This window comes from Episyrphus balteatus, chromosome 2, assembly GCF_945859705.1.
Source record: "Episyrphus balteatus chromosome 2, idEpiBalt1.1, whole genome shotgun sequence".
NCBI classification, from domain to species: domain Eukaryota; kingdom Metazoa; phylum Arthropoda; class Insecta; order Diptera; family Syrphidae; genus Episyrphus; species Episyrphus balteatus.
The window spans coordinates 43,312,178-43,337,126 of NC_079135.1; the positions used below are offsets into that span (position 1 = coordinate 43,312,178).

Consider the following 24,949-nt stretch of genomic DNA (forward strand, 5'->3'; position numbering starts at 1 on the left):
AATTTTTCTACTTACATTTTAAAAAAAGTGGTAGAATTTTTTTTGGATTAATTAATTGCATAAATCTGTTGCTTGTGACAAAGTCAGCTGAGCTCTAGTGGTATTGTTATAATACCAAGTCAATAAGCTATCAATGCTCCAAGATAAATTTGAAATCGAGTATTTTTCTTACAGTACTTAATAAGAAAACTATAAAAAAAAACCTAATTAAAATATCTTTCCCATATAATAAGTTTAACATATGTAATTCCACTAACTATGGAGAGCACACAGTCTTAACATTCCATAATATTTCTCTACATACAATAAATGCAATTCAATTTTCCAAGAAAATGAGGTGAATGTTTTCCATCGAGTGCAAACGAGAGTGAAATTGAATCGATATTTTGTAATAAATTCATGGACATCGAAGCCCTTTTATGGTAGTTTCGGTTTTAGTTTTTTTTTGTTTTACCGCCACTTAAGTGCAAAAAAAAAAAAAACAAAGAAAAGTAGGTGGCTCACCTGGAAAATAAAAATTATAAAAAAAAAAACACTTTTATGAGTGTGTTGTATTTGTAATTGAATGAACTTGTACAAAGAACGATCATCATCATCGTCATGCGGCTACCTTAAAAATACAAGTAAAATCAAAGAAAATAAAAATAAAAAAAAGAAACAACACCACCATGTTGCGCGCCTGTCACCACTTTCCTACCAAATTGGTAACAAATTAAGGCAATAAACTATTAAGTGCATTTGAGGAGGATGCAGCATGCAACCATTCCAAAGTGTCACTATATAATTCACATGAGTAACTTAAATGTATACGTGTGGCACACGAACTAAGGTATGGAGGGTATAGCTAAGAAACATGTGACTAAATTTAGACTATAGTCGGTATTTTTTTGTATTCTTTTCTTTTGTGTTTCTAAGTCATGGATGATTGGCGGTGTCGATGCTCTATTGGCTTTTAAGGTTTTATTTTTGTTTTTGTTTTCGTTTTTTTTTTTTGTTTCTATTTGATTTCATTTAGTGTCAAAGTTGACACATAGTCTTATAAGTGGAAGCCATCTACACAGGAATTGAGGAGTTTATAGATATAACAAATTTAATTTTGTTTTTTTTTAATTTACCTTTATTCTTCGGAAATGGGAATTTTGTTGATAATACAGTCAAATAAGGAGAAAAAAGGGGTAAATCTCGGAATGAATGTTAGTAGAAATTTTTTTTGCTCAATATCTTCCTTTTGCCATTCTATAACATATCTCAAAAGTCTAGAAAAATCTCATGTCCGCTTGTCGCTATTTCAAGGTCAAATCGCGAAATGGAGATTTTCAAAATTAGCAAAAATAGGCTATGGTATTATATACACATATGATACATGATTTCAAGGTATTTTTTAATGCAAATTCCAAAAAATCTAAAATCAAGACAATCTGACGTCTCTGGAAAAAGTTATACCTGTTTTTCATCTGTCAACTCATATTATTATAACAGTTGCAAACTTACTGCCGAAAAAACCTTAAAAGTTATGGTAGATGAACCAAATTTTGCATGAAAATTTTAGAATCCATCATTATTAAAAATCAAAACAATCCATTACAAAAAATATATATACCTACGAAATAATGGCATTTTTTGATGGAGGGGCAAATTTTAGGATATGCACTAAAGAAGATTCTTGTTCATCTTAGGAATAAGTGCTAATAGGCTAATTTTTTCATTTTAATCTTTGTTTGGATATTCTTTAACTACCCTCAAAAATCTAAAAACATCTCATGTCCACAAGTCCTAATTTTCTTGGTTTGAAAATAAGGTGCAGATTTTAAAAAATTAATAAGAAAAGTTTAAATTTTTATATGTATACCAACATAAGCGACATGATATAAAGGTATTCTTTAACACTTATTCCAATAAAACTCACAAACAAGTCAACCTGACCATCCTTGAAAAGTAATGCACCTTATTCATGTTGATCTGACACAAATATCTGAAGTGTAGTTTTTCAATTTTTTTAAATCTGCAACTTATCTTCAAACCAAGAAAATTAGGACTTGCGGACATGAGATTTTTTTAGATTTTTGAGGGTAGTTAAAGAATATCCAAACAAAGATCCAAATGAAAAAATTAGCCTATTAGCACTTATTCCTAAGATGAACAAGAATCTTCTTTAGTGCATATTCTTAAATTTGCCCCTCCATAAAAAAAACCATTATTTCGTAGGTATATATATTTTTTGTAATGGATTGTTTTGATTTTTAATAATGATGGATTCTAAAATCTTCATGCAAAATTTGGTTCGTCTACCATAACTTTTAAGGATTTTTCGGCAGTAAGTTTGCAACTGTTATAATAATATGAGTTGACAGGTGAAAAACAGGTATAACTTTTTCCAGAGACGTCAGATTGTCTTGATTTTAGATTTTTTGGAATCAGCATTAAAAAATACCTTCAAATCATGTATCATATGTGTATATAATACCATAGCCTATTTTTGCTAATTTTAAAAATCTCCATTTCGCGATTTGACCTTGAAATCGCGACAAGCGGACATGAGATTTTTCTAGACTTTTGAGATATGTTATAGAATGGCAAAAGGAAGATATTGAGCAAAAAAAATGTCTACTAACATTCATTCCGAGGTTAAACCCTTATTTGACTGGATTATGATTTTGTACTCAAGAGAACTTATTTTTTACGTATAATTAACTCAAGAGATAAATTGGAGTTTTCTAAAATCGTCTTTTGATGGTAGATGCTTTTTTAATAGAGTCTTTTAAGTGTTTTAGATTCTATAAAGAAAAAAAAGTATTATAAAAAAGAATTTCAAGAATTAAATGAAGCTTTCGGGAAAAAACTGCAACAAAATATAAAGAAAACATGGATGTGTTTCAATGGTCGAAACAAAATACCTATATTAGGCTATTGATTATGTCGAAAAAAACAGGGTAATAAGGAACTAAGACGTTCACGGGTTTTTATTGCAGGAATCGTTCAATGGGTTATAAAAGAAGATAAAACCGCGGAGTGCTATTAAATGAGAGGGTGGAAACTGAAGATAGGGGTGCAAAAGCCCCCTTTTTGGTTTTTTCAATATACCTCGTAAACCAAGCAAAATTTTGATATATTGTACATACAACTTTTTGTAGAAAATTAAATTTCCTATTGGAATAATGTTTTTTAAAAATTGAAAAAAAAAAATTTCCATACCAAAATAGTCGAAACAATCATAAAAAAAAATATCAAAAAAATCGATTTTTTGAGTTTTTTTGCTTTTTTAGTTGTACATTTTTTTTGGGTTGAGATAGACATAAACATTGCTCGAAAGAAAAAAAGAAGATTAAATTTCCTTAAAAATGCTGTACTCACTAAATTTTTTTTCATTGAAAATTGACCGAAGTATGGCCATTTTAATCTATCTTTTTTTTTCGCATTTTTAGTTTTACTCAGTAAAACAGAAACATTTGAGGGGAAAGTATGATTACTTAAGCACCAAGAACTGATAATGAGAGGGGTTAAATACAATCATTGTTTACTATGGGAGGGTCAATGCCCCCCCGTTTTGGAGGGAGGGGCAATTTTCTAAAAAATTTTCTAAAAAAAATTATTAAAAAACAACGACAACACTTACAGTTTTGATTGATACTTTTTTCAAAAGCTAGAATTATAAACTCAATATTTATTTTAAAATGAAGTTATTTTAATCAATTCTTTTTGAAATAAACGAGTGATTCCGATAAAGAAAGTATTTTGTCTATTTTTCAATTTTCTCAAAAAGTAGAAGGCATAGGAACATTATGATTTTCATGATTTGATAAGAAATCAATTAAGGCAGTTTACTTTGTCGATCAATTTCGTATTGAGGTCCACAGTCTTTGTGAAAATTGTACTCAATGTATTTTTAAACTTTTTTCACAAGTTTTGACTTTGAAATCGGGTATTTCAAAAACAATTGATTAAAATAACTTAATTTTAAAATTAATATTAAGTTTATAATTCTAGCTTTTGAAAAAAGTATCAATCAAAACTGTTAGGGTTGCCGTTGTTTTTTAATAATTTTTTTTTATTTTAAGTATTTTTTTTAGAATATTGCCCCTCCCGCCAAAACGGGGGGGGACATAGACCCCCCCTCCCATAGTAAACAATGATTGTATTTAACCCCTCTACAAAATCTCATTATCAGTTCTTGGTGCTTAAGTTATCGTACTTTCCCCTCAAATGTTTCTCTTTTACTTGAGTAAAACTAAAAATGCGAAAAAAAAGATAGATTAAAATAGCCATACTTCGGTTAATTTTCAATGAAAAAATTTAGTGAGTACAGCATTTTGAAGGAAATTTAATCTTCTTTTTTTGTTTGGAGCAACGTTTATGTCTATCTCAACCCAAAAAAAATGTACAAGTAAAAAAGCAAAAAAAACTCAAAAAATCGATTTTTTTGATATTTTTTTTATGATTGTTTCGACTATTTTGGTATTTTTGAAATTTGAAATTTTTTTTTCAATTTTTAAAAAAACATTATTCCAATAGGAAATTTAATTCTCTACAAAAAGTTTTATTTGCACTATATCAAAATTTTGCTTGGTTTACGAGGTATATTGAAAAAACCAAAAAGGGGGCTTTTGCACCCCTATCTTCAGTTTCCACCCTCTCATTTAATAGCACTCCGCGGTTTTATCTTCTTTTATAACCCATTGAACGATTCCTGCAATAAAAACCCGTGAACGTCTTAGTTCCTTTCTAAACTACATAATCAATAGCCTATATTTTTTATGATCCGTCACATCAAAGCTTTAAACATTTACTTTTTTTATTTGAACATTTTTTTCGATTTGTTCTTGTTCAAAAAAAAAGTAAAAAGAAATTAAGTAAAAAAAAAACAATAAAAATACAGCTTTTTTCGCCTTTATTTTTAGGTTCGTTTTAATTAACTTTTATGTTGAATTTTTTTAATATTTTAGCACGAAGTGCACTATTAACGTCTTTTTTAATGGGTAGCTACCTCCACCAGGTATATCTCTAAAAGATACTTTAGGGTAAAACTTGATTCATTAATTCGAATTATTATTCATTTTTAATTTTTTTTTTCAATGCAAAAAAAATTTGATTTGCAATGAAATTTTTTTTAATGCAAAATGTTTTTGGTTGCAATAAATATGTATATAACTTAAAATCATCGATTTCAAAAACTCCCGGAAAACTTTTATTTCGACTAAACGACTGGACAGTACATACTTTGGGATGAAACAATAAGTAAACCGATATCCGAGATCTACTAATAACCGTGAAAAGGTAATTTTTTTCTTGCCTCTCTCACTAAATGAAATTTATTTTAAGATTTCTGGAAACAAAAACTTTTTTCTTCCAAAAACTCAAAAACAGTCTTAAATTACATATTTTTAATTTTCCGCCTGGCAACCATCAAGTCTGGTGCATTTCAGTTTTCTTCTGTTTATAAAACTCAAAAGAAAAAAACAAAATGAATATAAATATCACTGCCCTTGTTATGTCAGTTTAATGTCTTATATTTTCATATCTAGTTCACGAATAGTTAACCTGATGAAATATGATAACATCTCATTTGACGCAATTACAAGCATGGTTGCCTTCTTCATCTTGCATAATTTTGAACCCGGAATGCACCTCTTTAATGTTAAAAAAAAACTCTTTAAATAAAAATAAACAAAACAAAAATCAAAACATTTAACTTCCATCCATAACCGGCACCGGCTCCGACACACACAAAAGTGCATAATAATTCATTTCTATAATTGTCCGTCCACCTCCCACGGTAAAATCCCATTGATATAGTTCGCTGATTTTTTCTTTCTCACAAAACGAGCTTAGAAATCGAAATCAAATTAAAATAACAAAAAAAAAAACATTTTAATTGAGTCGAAATGAATTCAAAGTTTTTTTTTTTTTTTATTTTTTACATAATAACATACTCTTTTGGTCGGCAAATCGAATCAAATCGAATTGAAATAATAATAACAACAATAACGAAGTTAAAATAAAAACCGTGAGATCGACAAAAAATGCCACTGCACTCCTCCAAAAGCTAACTCAATTGCTGCTATTTAACTCTCGCCATACAACTTGATCTCTGGATTTGTTATAAAGAGCCAGCAATTTACCAAAAGTCCTAATCATGAATCTGACCAAAGTAGCAGCTTCGGTTTGTCTCTGTGGCACTCATAATAATACCAAAGCCAAATGATGATGATGATATTGTTGTTGTTTTTGTTGAATGATGGGAGAAGAAGCACTTTTAATTTTTATGCGGCACCACCACCGGCAAGTCTATGTTTTCATATTGATGACTTGCAAACAACAAATCAACAACAAATAAAATCGATGCAATAAAAATCAACTGCATTGATGTCACTACAGAAGTCGCAGGCAGGTAACTCTTCTCGGCAGCGGCATCGATCGGCAGCTCCCCGGGAACACCGAAATTCAATTGTGCAATCCAAATTCGAATCCAATGCTGCGCCATCTCTGTATAGCCATCAACTTGGGCCGATTTGACTTGAATGGAATCGAATTGAAGAACCGCGCGCTGCTGTTGTTATTATTGTGGCTGCCACTGTTGAATGACTCTATTGAGCAACTCTGTAGTATAGAGTGATGGCAATGATAAAGGCGGAGTATGACGGGCGCGGTGAAGACGGTGACGGTGACGGCGACAGCACAACGCGGTTAATCCAAGTCAATTCACGATTAAATGATTGCAACCATTCAATAGACGATGCAAAAACATTGTCATCGTCATCGTAGTCGTTTTCGTCAACAGCCTCGCGACGTACCTAGTCTCGTCTATTCGCTCAATCAGTCTACAGTCGAACTTACTTGATGGGCTTTTCTTTGGTTTGTGTGAACCAAATGCATGTGTGTCTCTAAACGGATTTGTTTGCAAATAATTCAGAGTACATATGCCAGAGAGATAAACCAGATATCTATAGCTGCGTCAGTTGCAACAAAATAGCCTTATTTTGATGCATAAATTATGAGTAGAGTTAAGTTTATTGATAGGGTTACCTTTGCATTATTTTAAGTGTAAAAAAAAAAAAATAAAAAAAAAAGTTCATTCACACCAATTTTGTTTACCAAACTCAACTTCAATTTACTCTTTCAAGACTAAAAATTGATTAAGTGACAGAGCACTTTAACTACCATATCAGCATGCACCAAAAAGCATTTATAAACGTTTGATTATAAAATTAATAAAAAGCATTTGATTGAGATTTGTTTTTTAGCTTTTATGGACACTATGGCGTATACGTACTTTTTTCTATTATCGTATAATAAATAATCGCAAGACCAAAATTTTCAAAATTAAATTGTTTTTATTTTAGGGAAAATTGTAACAAGTTTTGCACTTTCCATTGTTGGAAGGGATAAAAAATCTTTTATAAAATTAAAAAATCTTTTATGTATTACAATAAAAATTAAAAGGAAAAGAAAAACATAAACCTAAAACAAAAACTTGATTATTAAAAAACCCGACAGCAAAATTTAAAAAATTAATTAAATTAAAAAAAAAGAGCAAAATTGAATAAGTTTGTTTTGTATTGAAAAATTAAAATTAAATTGTGGCAAAAATTTAGTTTTAATATTTATTTTTATAGTTTTATTTAGAAAAAAAACAAATATAATACAACAGAGCATTCAAATCAATACAAACAAAATTCAAAAATGAGGTATAAGAAATAATTACCTACACAAAAATTAAAAAACAAAATTATTAAAAAAATTATAAAAAAAAAATTATAAAAAAATTATTAAAAATAATATAAAAAAAAGAAATATAAAAACAATTGTAAAAAATTATAAAAAAAATTAGGTGCATAATAAAACAAATCACTTCCAAATATAATTCCATACAAATTACTAGATAAAAAAAAATTATAAAAAAATTATAAAAAAATTATAAAAAAATTATAAAAAAATTATAAAAAAATTATAAAAAAAATATAATAAAAAATTTTAAGAAAAAATTATAAAAAATAATTATAAAAAAAAAATTAATAAAAAATTACAAAAAAAATAAAAAAAAAAAAAAAAATAAAAACAAAAATATATTCTGAAAAAATAAAAATCTGATAAAATAATTTTTCAATTTTCTCAAAAACTAGAAGATATAGAAACATATAGTTTTCACTGTTCGATAAGGAATTAATTGAGGCAGTTTTCTGTCTAAGTAATTTATTTACTAAAATTCACAGTCTGGAGAAAAATAGTATAAAATGGGTAAAAAATTGTCGAAGCTAGAATTTTTTCAATGGGTGAAGGTCCAAAAAACCGTTTTTTGCCCGTAACTCCAGATTTTGGGGGTGTTAGGGGATTTTCGAATACCGTTTCGTATTCAGTGCGACTAGCTCTACAAAACCTGATAGGTCTCCGCCCGCGTATATTTTGAGTGTTACACCGTGTAATATATTCTTTAAATAATTTTTTTATAATCAAATTTAAATCTTCAAAATTATATGTTTATACATATAAGCTTTGTAAAAATATCAATTCAAAAAAATGTTTATTGAAACAAAAAATATTGCATTTAAAAAATTTATTGCAAACAAAAATGTTATTTCACATGTAAAATTTTCTGAAAAAAAAAAAAAATCAATGCAAAAAATGTGTTTTTACTATATTTCGTCGAATATTGTTCAATCTTGGCTATTTGGCCTTACATTAGTTATTTTAACTAAAATATTAAAGCTAATTTTAAGAAATACGACCAATATTAGAAAAGCACGTTTTGCATTGATTTTTATTTAAGTAAGGCAACCCATTTATTTTTCGAAATGACATTTTTTTTAACGCAAAATATTTGTATTTGCAAAAAAATTTGCAATAATAATTGCATTGCAATTTTATTAATGTCTTTAAAAAGTTTCCCACATTCGAATATTCTATATTCAGTCCAATCCCCTTCGTATTTGAAATTTTTAATGAAGATTTTTCAAACATATGGTAACCCTATCATGATTGCTTGATTTGAAATGTCTTGTAGTATTCGCGGACTCACATGTGAGATGTTAGTAGAATGAGTGGTTGAGTGAGTGAGTGCAGTTTATCTTAAACAAGATTATCTTAAAGATACACCCTCAAGATGAATATTCCATAATTATTATAGTGTCAGCGTGACGTGAATGCTTTTTTGCCCAACGAGATATCGATCAAAACATACATTCCATGGTGGCTCTAACGGCGCGGCGGCAATGTGTTGTACTTTGACGAAAAAAAAACATTGGTCGTGTGGTGAATTGAGGTGAGGTGAGGTGAGGAGTCCGAGGTGGGTCTGCCGCCCTCTTTACATATTTCAATAACAACAGTCGTTGTTGTTTGGCATTTTCATACTACTTGAAACGCCAAACACCTTTCAAATTCACTTTTTTAAAGATCAAGACTCTCCTTTGCAAACAAAATAAAAAGTTTGAAAGCCTTAAAAATGTATCGCAGCCTGTTGCTATACAATAATGGTTCCTTTTAAGGAAGGTGGTAACTATATTCACATTTAGAAGAATTATGGTTTTAGCTTCGGCAGCGGCGGTGTCGGTGTCATATATGTTTTAGTGTTCGCCTTGCCCGCTTAACATTATGTCTATCAATTCATCACTTTCTATGAGAATTATGTAGAAGAAGAAGAAAAAGCCTTGTGAAGGCCTCTCTGATGATGCAGGTAAAACTCAATCAGTTCGTAAGGAAGAAAATTTCAATTGAACTGCTTCCCATAGTGAAAGATTGTTTGTTTATTTCGTTTATTTTTTTTTTTTTGTGTTTGTTTGCTTCTTCTATATTGCTGGTGTCGGAATTGGCTTTGGTCCTCCGGCTGAGATGCATAACTAACGATCCGATCCGGGCACAGCAACATCAGAGGCAACCTTAGCTGGAGCAAAAGCAACAACAGCAGCAGCAGCAAAAGCCAGCGACGAGGCACATATTATAAATTATAATCTGAATCGGTTTTGGAATCTTGATTTAAATTTTTCGTATAAATAAATGGTCGGGTTGTTGTTGGGGGGCAGACTTTCCCTTTTTTTTTCTGTAAAGAAAAAAAAAATAAAAATGTTGTCCACAATGTTGGTGGTTTTTTGTTATTTTTTTTTCTTCATTTTGCTGCTGATCCTGGAAAGTCAATGTTTTATGATAATAAATATGTAAAGGCTGTGAGAACGCATTCCGCCGATGACCCGGATGGCGAGATAAGTGGTTAACCATCATTGGAGTGAAGGAATAAGTTAGTATTATTAAATTTTACTTATTAAAATACTAAAATATAAATTAAATAGTTAAATAAATGCCAGATATGATATATCGATCAGATGACCATAACGTTTTGGTAAGCATTTTTGGCGAGCGCCGGACAATCAATCGAAGGTTTTACTACAGAAATCTTCAAATTTAAACAATTCTTAAGCGTTTTCATAGCAAACTTACTGACCTTATCGGGTATTAGCTGACATTGACTGCGCACAATCCTACACAAGAATTTCAAATTTTATTTCTTTTAAGGTGCAATCATAAGTAGATTAAACCCCGTAAACTTTCCGAATCGCTCAATTTTTGCCAGATAGTCAAAAGGTGAAAACTATATGCTCATATCTGTCCCCCTTTTGATGAAGCTTAAAAAATTAAACTTGTTTTTATTGCCGAGACTAAACTATTTTCGGTGTGCAGAAGTCGAATCCGAAGTCAGAAATATTCGATCAGCTCCCGCATTTGAAATATTACCGTTAGAAAATGCAACAAAAACGATATTTTTACAACCTTTGAGGCTATCTATGCTTTAATTTGAGGAAATGTGTTTGAAATTAAATCGGAACAGTTTTCGATAAGAACTGTTTTTCTTCTTTCAAAGCCTGTTGAAATCTTTTCAATATCTTTTTTACTGCCCATATCATCATTCATCATATCTTCTTGAAAAGGCATGATTTCTTGAACACTGCTTCCATCATCGCTCAATGTTTGACTCACAAAACTTATTTTTGGACTATAAATAATTTTAAAATTTTTAAGTAATATTATTTATTTATCATCATTCATTCAAAATAAATCTGGTTTTCCAAAAAAAAAGTAAGAATATGCTTTTTAATTGCTCTATGGGGCAAATATTGGTTTCGTGTAGAAAAAAAAATTCGAGATTTTAATCAAAACCAACATTACAATAATGCGGAGAAGATACAAAAGTGGTTTTCGTCATGCCGTCCGTCGGTCGGTCTGTGCGTATGTGCGTCCATCTGTACATCGAGCTGTACATCGGCCTAAACGGATGGATGGATTTGGTTGAAACTTGGTACAGATGATTTTTGCGTTATTTCCTAGACCCGTTATTTCCTAGTCTTAGTGATTTTAACAAAACTGCGTTTTTAGTTTTTCTCAAAAAATTCGGAAAACGGAAATATGGCGTTGCCGTTTTTCGAAAATTGACATGTTTTTTAGGCTCATATATATTTCATCAAAGTATAAGTCAATTTTATTCAAAATGTGCAGACATGTATTTCGTATCATTTTGAAGTGTAAAAAAATTTTTTTAAGTTTTTGAAAAAAAAAATTTTGAAAAATTTTATTTTTTAACTTTCGAATCTTTTTTCTCGAGACTTAACAAAATGTCAAATTACCAATAGATATTTAAGATAAAGATACTTTGAACCTAAAAGAGCAAGTTCGTGCGACCCAGTCATGCATTTTATTTTCATTAATGCACTATAGTTAAAAATTATTTCAAAAACCAAATAAAACTATTTATATACCAGATCTTAAGGAATCCATAAAATAAAGTCATAACTTGTTAAAAAGTGGTTAATTATACTAATTAGGTCGCTGGAACAAGTTTTTACATTTGTAATTTTTTTTTTATAATTTTTGTATGTACATATACAAATATTTAACTGATTTTTTTTCTTGTTTATTTTCAGGTAAGAATTGAAAGCAGTCTTGTACCCCGAAAATATTTTTCCACGTAAGTTTAACTTTATGTCTTCCAAAAAACTTGGTTGCAGTTTTTTCTCTTGATCTATTTTTTTTTCAGTAAAAATGTTTGACAGTAGCCAATATGGCACCAATTTTATCATATTGTTTTTTTTTTTCTGTCTGTTATTCAAAGATCACCAAGAGTGATTGTAGTTCAAAAACGAATTGCTAAAAAATATTTGTGCTATGTTAACTAAAATTGATCATCATTTCGAAAAAAAAAAAAACATAAAAAAAACATTATTTTGATAACTTTTATGCTAAATACAGTTTGAAACTAAGATTTTAGTGACTGAGTTTCAACTAAACAATGAAATTATTTACAAACCTTTGATAATGATAAATATAATTTATGCAGTGGTGTATTCAACACAATTCCAATTTTTGTTGTTTCTGCTCATAGTTCTGCTATCAAACTCATTATTAATAAAGTCAAGCGCAAATGCAATAATTCCATTTCTAATATGTAATAAAAACGACACCGTTCTTTTCACAGTCAAACATATCAGACATTGGAAAATTGACAACGAAAACTATAAAATATAGGTATTTCTTGCATGTTAAGAGCCCTTTTCACTTCCATAAAAAGTATCTCCAAATATCTTTAGATGACACAAAAAAAAAAAAACTATATATTACCAAAGTTGAAAAACAAAACAAGCAAACATTTTTGCATTCCAAGTTGACTTCATTTGTACTCAATTGGCACCGCCAACACCGAACGTCGCCATCGGCCGTTGTCGTCGTCGCCGCCAAATAGCATTGAACTGTCTGTCTATTTTGTTTGTGCCTGTTACAAATGGACTCCTTTTGAGTATTAACATTAATTTTCTTTGTTCCCACGAAACTCACTTTCATGTGGCTTGCCACTACCAAATAACAAAAAAAACACCTATGAACATATAGATCCAAAAAAAAAAAAAAGAGTAAAAATAGTTATAAAACAAAAGAAAATAACAAAAAAAAAAAAATTCACAGTCAAAGAGGTGAACTTCACTTCTGATTATTTTATTTTTTTGTTTCTCCACTAATTCCCCTAAATTCCACACACGCCTCCCTTACCAGTATGTTTTCTATAGTTCACATGTTTTTTTCTTATTTTTTGTTTTTATAGTTTCTATTATGTTGAGGTCCTCCCCCAAGTTGCAATGCGATATGTTGTGTGCGCAAAACTGCTGCAACTGCAATTGTTATGTCTGCTGTTCCATGCAAAAGCTTTGAAATTTCCACCGGCTTACAGTGGGACAAAAAAAATTGAAGAAATTTAAATCAAAATTTTAAATTTAAAAATGACTTCGCTCACTTTTTCGCCCACTTTTTCAAAAGTTCTTCTTTTTCATTCAATTGGATAAATTACAACTGCCACTTATTAGAAATTATTGTTATAAAGCAATTTTTTTACTCAAAATTTTAAAAAAATTGTTTCAATCCAAATTTTTTATACTATCTACCCCACTGTCGAATGGCGGGCGTCATTGTTTTTGCCGCGCTTCTTAACCCAAGTAGTTAGTAACATAACTACAATGGGCTCAAAGAAAAAAAAAAGTATCGTTCACAGATGAAGATTGCATGCACTGCACGGATTGCACGGCCAATGAATTTATACAACAATCCAATCATAAAGTGAATTTCACTCAAGTGACATGTTTTCTCATATTATATTCAACTGCGCGAGTATCTTAAAAACTTTTAAATAATTAAAATAAAAAAATACTGAAAATAGAAATGCTAAGGGTGTAGAACTTTATAACATCAACAAGTCACCCGAACCATGAAAGTTTGGGTATGTGGCACAACATTGCCAGATTAAAATCTGAAAGAAAGGCCAGTTTTTATTACTTCTGCATTCGAAAAATTATGCTTCTAAAAACATTCAAAAGCTATCTTCTGAATAATATCATTCCCAGAAGCCTATTCGTACTTTAAACGACTTGAAATATTTTATATGACCAAATACCGTAATATCGCTTCGCTTTTGAATCAATTTTATGGTAAAATCGTTTCAAACATAAAAAAAATAAACCATCATAATAATATTTTCTCAAACAAAAATACAGTTCCGGTCGTAAAAAATTATAAGATTTTCAAATCTTTTAACAAAAAAATACTGAATTGAATTATTGTTTTCATCATAAAAGTGCATTTCCCCATTATTTTTGCAATTAAAATTGTAAACATAAAAAAAAAAAAACCAACTAATAGCAACAATCGTTTTATGATCCTTCCAGTTTATGTCTATTACACTGTAGCATTTTAAATTATCCAAACACTTTTACATTTTCAATATTCATAAAAAAAAAAAAACACTTTGATCTTGCAGCGCAGTGCATTAAGTCAGAGTTCGTAAGTGCATCGGCAGCAGTTCATTAAGGGAAACAGAAATATCCCATAAAAAAAAAACATTCACTTTTCACAGTTTGTGAAATCTATGATGAAAGTGTCAAGAAGAACCTATGAAATAAAAAAAAAAAAAGTTGTTCCTTACTTTTTAATCTTTTTCTAAGACCAGTTAGGATCATTTTATTTTATATTAACCAATGTTGAATGGAGTGAAGAAAGATCACATAATCCTTTCAAGAAAATTCTGAACGAAGTTTTGTGGACAAATTGCTGACCTTTACTTTACCTATCAGGGCCGGACTAGAAAAATATAAAAACTAAGGCAAACATTTTTTTTAACGGGAATCACATTTTTAATATTTTTTGATAGGGCAAATTCTTCACTTCCTAAAGGCCAGGAAAGTTTTAAGTTAGTTTCAAAAGAGAATATAAATTCGTATTTTTGTTAAGTTTAACCGTCGTGTACTGAAAGCATGCAAATTTGCATAAAATTTTTTTCTTCGGGCACCATTAAACTGGAATAGAATCTACGACCTTATACTGACTTCGTGAAGCTAGAGTCCCAGTTCTCAAAAAAAAAAAAAAAAAAAATAGAATCAGAATAAATTTGGAAACAAGCCCCCAGCATTCAAGCAAAGTTTGAAAGTCAAGAAGTGCTTGAAATAATTAAACTGGTATAAGTCATTGAATAGTAATTTCAGAAATAATTAAAATAAGCTAGTAATTAACAAAAAATTAATTGAAATAAAGTCCCCGGTTGTGTGAGGAAGTTTCAGACAAAAACTCCTGAACAGAAATTTCAGAAATAATAAAACTAGGATAAATTTAGCATTTCCACTAAAATAACTTGAAAGTTCTCAGTTATGTAATCAAATTTTGGAAATAATTGAGCTGGGGTAAGGCTGTCGGCCGGTGCCTCACGAAGTTTAGGGACAAAATTAGGTTAGAGAAAAAGTCCTCCGGTATTCAATGGAAGTTTTTTTTTTTGTAGGTATCCAAATTATGCGGGATACTACTGGTTTTTCCACAGTTTTCAAGTTTCAAGAAATGTCCGCTTGGATGACATAAATTTGCTACTAAAGCTTTCTTTTTTTATTTCAAAAATCAATTCCATATTATGATTTTTGAAAATGGCAACTGTTTTGCGACATTACCTTAGCCGACCCAAAGTGGTAAGTCTTGCATTTAAAACTTGCCTAGGACCAGATCAAATTGTCATCGCAGAAAAAAGAGGCATCATAAAACGGTTTGGGGTCAAAATTCTGCCGGGGTCAAAATTCTTTTGTTAAAATTCTGTTTTTCAAAATTCTGCTTTTCATAATTCTGTTTAACAAAATTCTGCCAAAAATTAAAAAAGGATTTGGAAAAATGTTTAAAATCGCGCGCTTTTTAACATTTTCCAAATCCTTTTTTATTTTTTGGCAGAATTTTGTAAAATCATCCTCTAGCAGAATTTGCTGCCTATTTGAGATTGCTTGATTACAGTACTTTGTCAATTTTTTGTAATATTCATATTTTTTTTTTTAATAAATAAAGAAATTTAATAATATTGAGAAAAGGTTTTTATGGTAAATATCTTCGAAAAATAATAATTGAACATTATTTAATTAGTCAAATACAAATTGGTATTCAAAACATTAAATATGAAAAGGAATATACTTTATCAAACAACATCATTTCTACAATTAGTTTCCATCAAGGTATACTCGTATAGATGTGAGTTATAAGAAAGTCAGTACTCTAAGCAGTTTGAAAATTATTTATAGTTATTTAGTTTTGTAAATCAGAATTTTGAAGTCAGAATTTTGACCCGCTCCCTCATAAAACATACTAAGTACAATAGTTGGGCTCATCACTTCCCAAATAAAGTGTTTTAGCAACTTTATATTAATTTCGGTAGAGCTTCGTTAAGGTTTCTTAGCATAACTAACGGAGTACAGTAAAAGTTATAATAAGAATGTTTTTTTTTAAGTTATATAAAGATCTTTTTTGTGAGAATTCAAGGATATTTTCTTGTGGTTTATTTCAAAAACTTACTTCCCCAAGATTTCAACTGGATAATAAAAAGTCTTTCTTTAGAGCAGCTTTAATGTGAGAGCGGGTCAAAATTCTGACTTCAAAATTTTGATTTACAAAATTCTGCTTTTTTCAAGAAAATTCTGTTTTTTTTCATTTATCAAAAAAATATGAATATTACAAAAAATTGACAAATTACAACAAATTTTGCTAGAAAATGATTTTACAAATTTCTGCCAAAAATTTAAAAAATGGTATAAAAAATGTTAAAAAGCGGGCTTTTTGGCAGAATTTTGTAAAACAGAATTTTGTAAAGCAGAATTTTGAAACACAGAATTTTAAAATCAGAATTTTGAAAGCAGAATTTTAACCCCAACCCCTTTGATGTATTTAATATATTTCTTTTTCGGGGGAAAACATTTAAGAAGACAATTAAACAGACTTAAGTTGAATAATTGATTAGGCCCTTTGTCAGTCTTCATTCGCCTCTGAGAATTTTAAGCTACATCCGCATCGTTTAAAAGCTACGCAGTGTATCTTTTACACAAACAAAAAAAAAAAAATCATCAGATTTCGCAAATCACTCGTGATGACCAATTGACCCGAATTGCATTTCAGTTAAATGAAAAAAAGTAGAAGAAGACGAAACAAAAAAAACATAAAATAATAATACACGGCAGCTATTTTCCTGCCTGCGCATCGGTATCAGAGTTCGATATGCGAACAAAAAAACTCTCTCATAGCAATTTTGCCCTTCGGCGGCATAGCTCTCAGTACAAGACAAGACGAAAACAACGAGAAGTAAAATACGGTACCGATCCATCATAAACACGTTTAAGTAGTTCCTCCTCTTGTTGCGAACCGGTGTTGTTTTTTTTTTTTTGTATGTACAAAGGCGCAACTTATACTCAAAGAGTTCACAATTGCCAAAGCCTCATTCATCGGTTAACGTAGTCGTTTACGATTGTTGAAATGATTAACCAAACGATAATGACTACGTCGTCGTCGTAGAGACGCGGAAAACTCCTCAAATAACGGTATTTAGCATAAATTCGGAAACATTTTCTCCCACTCTTCTTGGTAACATCTAATCTTTTCGTCCTGGTCTAAGATGATGATGGCGGTTTTTTTTTTTTTATGGCGCCGATTGATAACAATGACGATGAGTGCGGATTTGTGTGTTTTATCGGATTGAAATATTGACATCGGAAATACCTATGAGAAAGAAAAACGATGAGAAAAAAAAAAAAACGGAGAAAAACCGTGATAGCCTTCGGCTGTCTTCAAGTTGGTTGAATGACATTTCCAAGCGATGATGACGCGCGTGTTAGACTTTTTGAACTTAAAAAAATCAAAATTGACCCTAAACAGCCCACTTTACAAGACAAAAACCATATTTTTTTGTTTTTACAAATAATTTGGGTAAACCATCGGCATTTAAATGAAGACCTTCAAAGGGGTATCATCTTTCTCCAAATACGATACCTTCTCTCCAATTCGTTCATAATGCCAAACGGAACGTGAACTTTCACACAAAAGAAGCAAACTAACTTTTAGCAAAGAAAAAAAAAATATATAAAAAAGCGGATCCAGGAGCTAAAGCCCGTCGTTCGTTCTTGTCGAAGTTGAATCATCTTCTTCTTCTTAAGTTGTTCGTCGTTATATTACCACTGTTGGTTGTAGGTAGCGTGTCGATGATTGTTTTGTTCTTGTTTCATGTGCGATATGAAAAGATAATAAAAATACGAAATACGAGTAGACGAAAGTGTGAAACACAATCGTCTTCTTGTGCAGATTGTAGAGAGGATTTCCGTTTCCTAAATGGTTTCTACCTTCTTTCATTCATTCATTTAGCTTAGAACGTAACTATTACAGTTTACTATACCTTCTGCCTTTCTTTCTTTTCTATTTTATTCTAAGGTGTGAAAAGAGCTATGATCATACCTTTTGTGGTTTAATGAAATCAAACAAAAACAATTATATTATTATAATTTTGCGGTAGGTAAAAATGCGTTTTGTCACGGTTAAAGAATTTATCTTTTTTTTTTATTTGCACACATTAACTGACTGACGTCTGGGCAAATTGTAAAGAATAGGTATAAACAAAATAATTGAACTGGAAATTAGAGTTCTGGATGGAAATTAGATACATCTAACAATTGAGCAACTGAATGGAAGAAAGTTGCCAGTACGAATTTGTATACTTATTTTCATAAGAGAATTACATAGAAAGGAGCTTAAAATTGTTTTTAGGGCCAAAAGTAGCGGTACCAACTTAACAATCAAATCGGTTAAGCTCGGTCTGTATGTCTGTCAGTCAGAACTACTAAATCGATTTTCATTAAACTTGGTAGTTGTAAGTTTTTTTTTAGCAGCGAAATTGAAATGCAATTTTCAGGGCCAAAATTTACGGTACTTGCCATACAACCAGAATGAAAAAAAAAACCTTCCCATCTTGAAAACGGCTTTGACGATTTTGATTTAATTTGTGAGTAATTTTTTAAAGTAAAAACAAACATTTTTGAAACGTTGGGTAGGGCAGAAAAAATAGAATGCCTCGTTCAATTTCACTAGTCAAAAAGTTTTTTAATAGAAATAAAAATATGGTTTTTTGTGCACTGAGCTCGAATCCGTTAGTTAGAAAAATTCCATCACATCACGTTTTTGAGATATTACCATGCAAAACATCACAAAAATAGTGTTTTGGACGTTCAAAATTCAAGATTACAAAAACTTTTCACGTTAGAGCTATTCTAATGCTAGATTCAAATTAAGAAGGTCAAAGGCCATTAGAAAAGTATAATTTAGTTTCTATGGAAGATTATTTCTCGCCAATATTACTGTTATTTACGGAAAAATCGATCTTAAAAATCGTTTTTTTTGTTTTTTTTTTCAATTTTTCTCAATATTTTCAAAAACAAAAGTATAGTTTTTCCACACAAACTTAATAATAATAGGCTTTAATCTAAATAATTGCATTCCAAACTTTTCAAAAATCAAAAAAAATTTCGGTAACTTTTGTTTGAAAAATAGGCTATTTTTTCAAATTAAATTCGTCAAAAATCAAAAATTAATTTTTTGCTCAAAAAACATTTTAAATAGATAGAAAATATAACAAAGTAATTTTTGACCATGTTTTGTTAAAATCCAACCATTTTTGTAAAAGATAAAAATAAAAAATAAAAAAATCGTATTTTTGCATTTTTTTCAATATTTTTGAGGTTATATAAAAAAATGGTTTGAGTAAAAGTTGTAGGCACTTTTACGATTCACAACTTTTGTATTTAACTTTTTTCGATAAGAGGTCTACTTTTGAAAGAAATTGTACAATTTTTCACACCCACCCTACTTTTTCGCCCGGCCACCCCCTTTTCCCCAATTTGTTTTGTTCAATTTATTTTTCCCCTTTTATACACCATTTATCCAAAATTTTCCAACCACCCATACTATGCTAATAATTTTTTTATTTTCAAAAATTATTGGCACTGGTCTATAATGTATTTTTCAATTGTCGAAATGAAATTATTTCCAACTTTTGTACTACATGGAAAGTTTTCAATAATTTGATATTTTAAAGTTATTCTAATGTAAACTTATGACATATGTACACTGAGCCAAAAAACAACGTAAAATCAATCTAAACCACTTTGAATCAATGGAAAATCACTACATTTTTAGCCTAAAGTGGAAAATGATTGAATCAAAGTAGCACACTTTAAATCAAAGTTGTTCACACATTAAATCAAAGTTGTTCACACATTAAATCAAAGTTGTTCACACATTAAAAAAATAAAAAAAGTAAAACTGGCATCCGCTGGGGATCGAACCTGCTATACCTGGGTTGACAAGCTTGTGCTTTACCACTGTGCCATCTCACTTATAAAAATTGATGTGACAAACTGTAAGTTAAGCATAGGACGACTTTTTAGAAAATTAATGAAAATATTTTTCACCATTGATTCAATGTAGAACGGATTAAAAATTACTATGCGTTTTTTCTCTGGGTGTATCAAATGATTTTTTGATTTTTATTCGATTACGATTGTTTTAAATATAACTCCATTAGCAATACGTTTTTTTTTTTTTCAATTCGCTATACAATATTGATACATGTAATTTAATGTCATTCAATTCATATCATGTTTATTTTTAGCCATCATTTGTGTGCAGGGTGTTTATTCACGTTAACAAAAATTAAATCAAACATAACTTAGGAAATTTTTTAAGATTATCTTCACAAAAGAAAAATTAAAACATATATTTTTGAAAATTTTCTATACCACCCTATGTACAGAGTGTGTCACAAATTATAATGAAACATTTATTTCCAAGTAAGTAGTTGTTATTAAATCAGTAAATGTCTTTTAGTTTTAAAAGCTTTGAAATGTTTGATATTTTCGGAAACAACAGACTATTGTTAAGAAAATTGAAGTTAAAATCAGTGTTCAACTTGGAGGAATATGAAGTGGTTCCTTGTGGTTTACCTTCTAACTCAATTGGATACTTCGGTGACTCAAACTTTGTCGGATTCTATCTCATCGGTGTCATCAGAAAATATTTCGAAATGTTTAATAAAAATTTTGAATCAAATAAAAAATGAATCAGAAATACCTTCTACTCAGAACATTGCAATTCACATAGAAACGAAATCAAAGCAAAGTAGGGATAATTTTGACCATGTTCTCAATAATTTCATATCCAAAAGCAATGATTTTTCGGTTGTTTTGAATGCCAAAGAAATTGTTTCAAATAAAATGCAGTTACAATTGTATTTCGTAGATTCATATGAATCTTTCCAGTAAGTTGATTTATTGGTGAAGGAATAAAGTTTCCAAAATGTATACATATTTTTTTTTTACAGAATTCTAATGGATGACGAATCTATTCAACATCAATATTTTTTAATAACTTTGCTTGCTAAAAATCAAGATTCAATAATTGATGAAATGTTTAAGTATTCCTTAGATCGAATGCTTACAAATCTCAATGTCTTAATTGATGTTGGAGGCATCATTAAAGTCTACACATATTTTCCGTTCAATGAAAAGAAATGCCGAGATTCGAGTTTAAAAATTCATAATATTTTTAAAAACGGAAACTTTCTATGGCGAAAATTAATATTTCCATCAAAATTAAAAAATCTTTGGCAATGTCCTTTGAATATTGTATTCTTGGATTCTTCTGTTGCTACTCAAAATCTTGTTGCAATTGATCGTGATATTTCAAATATTTTTTCTCGAGTTATGAACTTTTCAATTGTATTACCAAACGAGTTTCTAATATCGAATGAATCACCAAAATATTTCCGCCTTGTGAGTAAAGACTGAAAATTTGTTTATTTCGCATTTGAAACAATATCTTTAATTCTAGTTGAAAGAATACAAAGCTGATTTATTGACTGGAGGTGCATTTTGTACAAAAGAAGACCTTGAATTATATTCATCGACTTTTCCGTATTTATCGGTACCTGTGTTTATAGTAATAAAAAGGCCTAAAAATGTCACTTATCTGAGGACCCTTCTATACCCCTTTGATCGGTATACATGGCTGATTATTATTGAATTGCTGATTGGACAACAAATTGTTAAACATTTCTGCAAAAATATCGAACTTTTTGGCAAAAAATTCACAAAACGTCCTTATATTATCGTCTGGCTATTGGGTTTCATAGTTATTCGAAGTGCCTACGAAGGTTTGATTTTTAAAAGTCTCAAACTCAAACCTGTTCATATTTTACCTCAAAATATTGAAGAAGCCATAAATGATGGTTATAAATTTATTACCAATTCAGCGTCTTATCGCTTTTTGAAGTATGTTCCAGAATTAGAAAATAACACAATCTACTTGAACACTGACAAAATGCAAGCTATTGAAATATTTGTCAAAAGTAATAAAAAGTTGGCAATAATTATGGGCGATCACTTTGCCTATGTATTCAAAAATATAACAGCTAATTACGATGAAGAATATTTTGTGTTTAAAGAGCCAGTATTTATTTTAAATACTTGCATATATTTCCCAAAAACATCATCTTTAAAAGATGAATTTCAAAATCGATTTATGCAAATATTCGTACATGGACATCTCGGACATATTTCAAGAGGTTATTCATTAAAAGAGTTGTCGAAAAAGGTCAAAGTAAAACATGAGGTTAAAGAAATATCGTTAAAGCATGTAAAAGGAATACTTTATTGGTTTGCTGTGCTCTGTGGTTTGAATAGTTTTGTATTTGTTTTAGAATTGCTATCGTTAAAAATTTTGAAAATGAATTTTTTTTTTAAATAAATATTTTAAATTTGTAAAAAATTGTTTTGTGTTTTGATTTTGTTTGTTTTTTATCTGCTTTCATTTTTGTACAAACAATAACTCGATTCATCCAAAATAATTCCATGGCCTCCATAAATTCGTAGCTCCTATTCTAATGTTACATTATTAAGTCGGGAAGCACTTTAAAGATTGATTTTTAGCATATTATTTTCAACTCAAATAGTAAAGAAAAAACAAGCTTTCATCGATGTGTTCTTATAGACTCTTTAGCTTAGATAGGACCGTGGAAAAAATCGCCAAGGACTGCGGATAAAACCACAAAACAGGGCGACTTACCACGAAAAAACGTGGATTACCGCGAATGATAGGAGAAAGCCCTGTTTAAATACACGATTGACCGCGGAAATCTGCGATTGACAGCGAAGGACCGCTGAAAAAATACGAAACACTGCAGCTAATTACCGCGAAAAAAAAGCGGTCCTTCGCGGTTTTTTCATGATCATTCGTGCTGTTCCACGTTTTTTCCGCGGTCATTCATGGAAGAAAATTTAATCGATTCTCATCCAAACTAAGAAATTTAAACATATACTTGAAATACTAAAACTATTTTTGTTAAAAGATAAAAATTAAAAAAGTTGTTGTAAATTATATCAGCTCGAAATTGCTCCTCAGAATTCTGCCGGTCAATTCAAATATTTTAAAACATAAGTAACAAATTATGAAAGTGTTAATAGTCAAGTACAGAAAAAATGTTCGTTTTTCTAGGAGTTCAAAATAATTCCATTTCAAAATTCTTGTTTAGTTAGGGAAATATTGATACACAAATATACTAAGAGCACTTATGACAAGTTAAAGGGGTACTTTTGTTTTTTTTTTTATTTTGCTGTCCAAGTATCTCAGTTTTTAATCAACTGAAATTTTAAAACAAATGTCAAATATTTTATCGATTTCTATTCGTTTTTGATTGTTCCCAAAATAAATCCATTAGCAATATCGATTTATTTTTTTTAATATGTGTGTTACGTAGTGTCTTTCAAAATATTTCATGCTAATTGCAACTTTATTTTTACCCATCATTTGCCTGCAGGGTGTTTTATATTTCAAGAAGAAATACCAAATATTTGAAAAAAAAAAAAAATAAACTTAAAAATTAAAACTTGAAGTTTAACATCTTTTTTTCAGTCTAATCGGAAATAGATTTAGTAAATATGTCTTTTGGTAGATACACGAAATAGATAAATATTTTCAAAATTAAAAAGAATAGATAGAAAATTGCACATTTTTTGAAAGTAAAAACTTAAGGATTCCATTATTTTCCATAACACCCTGCAAGAATGTTTCACAAATTACAATAAAATATAGCTATTCAATTTGTACTTTTTTAAACCGTTAAAATTCTTTCAATTTTGTAACCTTTATTTGGATTTGAATGATGATGTTCTACAATCAACCAAAAAATAAAGCTAGAAAATTTAAAATTTTATAAATCAGTATTCAACTTGGAACGATATGGAGTGGTTCTTTATAGTTTGCCTTCTATCTCAGTTTGATATTTCAGTGACACAAATTTTGTCGCATCCCATCACTCCGCTGTCATCGACAGAAAACATATCGAAATGTTTGACCAAAATTTTGCATCAAATTGCAAGCGAATCAGAAATACCTTCTTCGCAAAATATTGCAATTCGGATTGAAACTAAATCAGAGCCATTTCGGGAAAATATCGAAGATATTGTTGACAATTTCATGTCCAAAAGCAGTGATTTTTCAGTAATTTTGAATTCCAAAGAAATTGGTTCAAATAAAATGCAATTGCAATTGTATTTCATTGATTCATTTGAATCTTTCAAGTAAGTGCTGAAGAAATTTGTTCAATAATTTTTTTTGCCAAAAGTTTGTATATATTTTCATTTTGCACAGATTTTTAATGGACCAGGAAACGTTAAAAGACCCTCACCACTATTATTTGCTAATTTTACTAGCTAACAATCCATATTTGATAATTGAAGAAATGTTTAAATATTGCTTAGATCGAATGCTCACAAATATAAATGTTCTAATTGATGTTAAGGGCATTCTAGAAGTCTACACCTTTTATCCCTTTACTGAAAAGAAATGCCGAGATTCAAGTTTGAAAGTTCATAACATTTTCAAAAATGGACAATTTTTATGGAAAAAATCAATATTTCCTCCAAAGTGCAAAAACCTTTGGCAATGTCGTTTGAATATCGTTTTTACGAATTTTAATGTTGCTACACAAAACCTTGTTAGAATTGATCGAGATGTTTTAAATTATTTTGCTCGAATTATGAACTTTTCATATTTATTGCCTAACGAATTTGTGTTATCGAATAAATCACCAACATATTTT

General features: G+C 29.7%; 2 protein-coding genes across 2 annotated transcripts in view; both read left to right on the plus strand.

The window, feature by feature from the left end:
• The window catches only part of LOC129908795 (klarsicht protein), a 443,345-nt gene that overhangs the window by 64,124 nt on the left and 354,272 nt on the right, over positions 1 to 24,949 (plus strand). The window lies entirely within an intron of this gene.
• Positions 20,487 to 23,458, plus strand: LOC129908798 (uncharacterized). The gene is made up of 3 exons (XM_055985562.1): positions 20,487 to 21,109; positions 21,173 to 21,623; positions 21,682 to 23,458. Exons 1-3 carry the CDS (start codon positions 20,772 to 20,774, stop codon positions 22,594 to 22,596), a joined length of 1,704 nt encoding a protein of 567 aa, XP_055841537.1. The 5' UTR covers positions 20,487 to 20,771; the 3' UTR covers positions 22,597 to 23,458.

What these genes read in the sequence shown, in the direction of transcription:
- LOC129908798 (XM_055985562.1), top strand. Translation starts at nt 20,772, where the DNA reads ATGAAGTGGTTCCTTGTGGTTTACCTTCTAACTCAATTGGATACTTCG. An exon ending in GATTCATATGAATCTTTCCA is followed by an intron (nt 21,110 to 21,172) that starts GTAAGTTGATTT and finishes TTTTTTTTACAG; the next exon opens with AATTCTAATGGATGACGAAT. An exon ending in CACCAAAATATTTCCGCCTT is followed by an intron (nt 21,624 to 21,681) that starts GTGAGTAAAGAC and finishes CTTTAATTCTAG; the next exon opens with TTGAAAGAATACAAAGCTGA.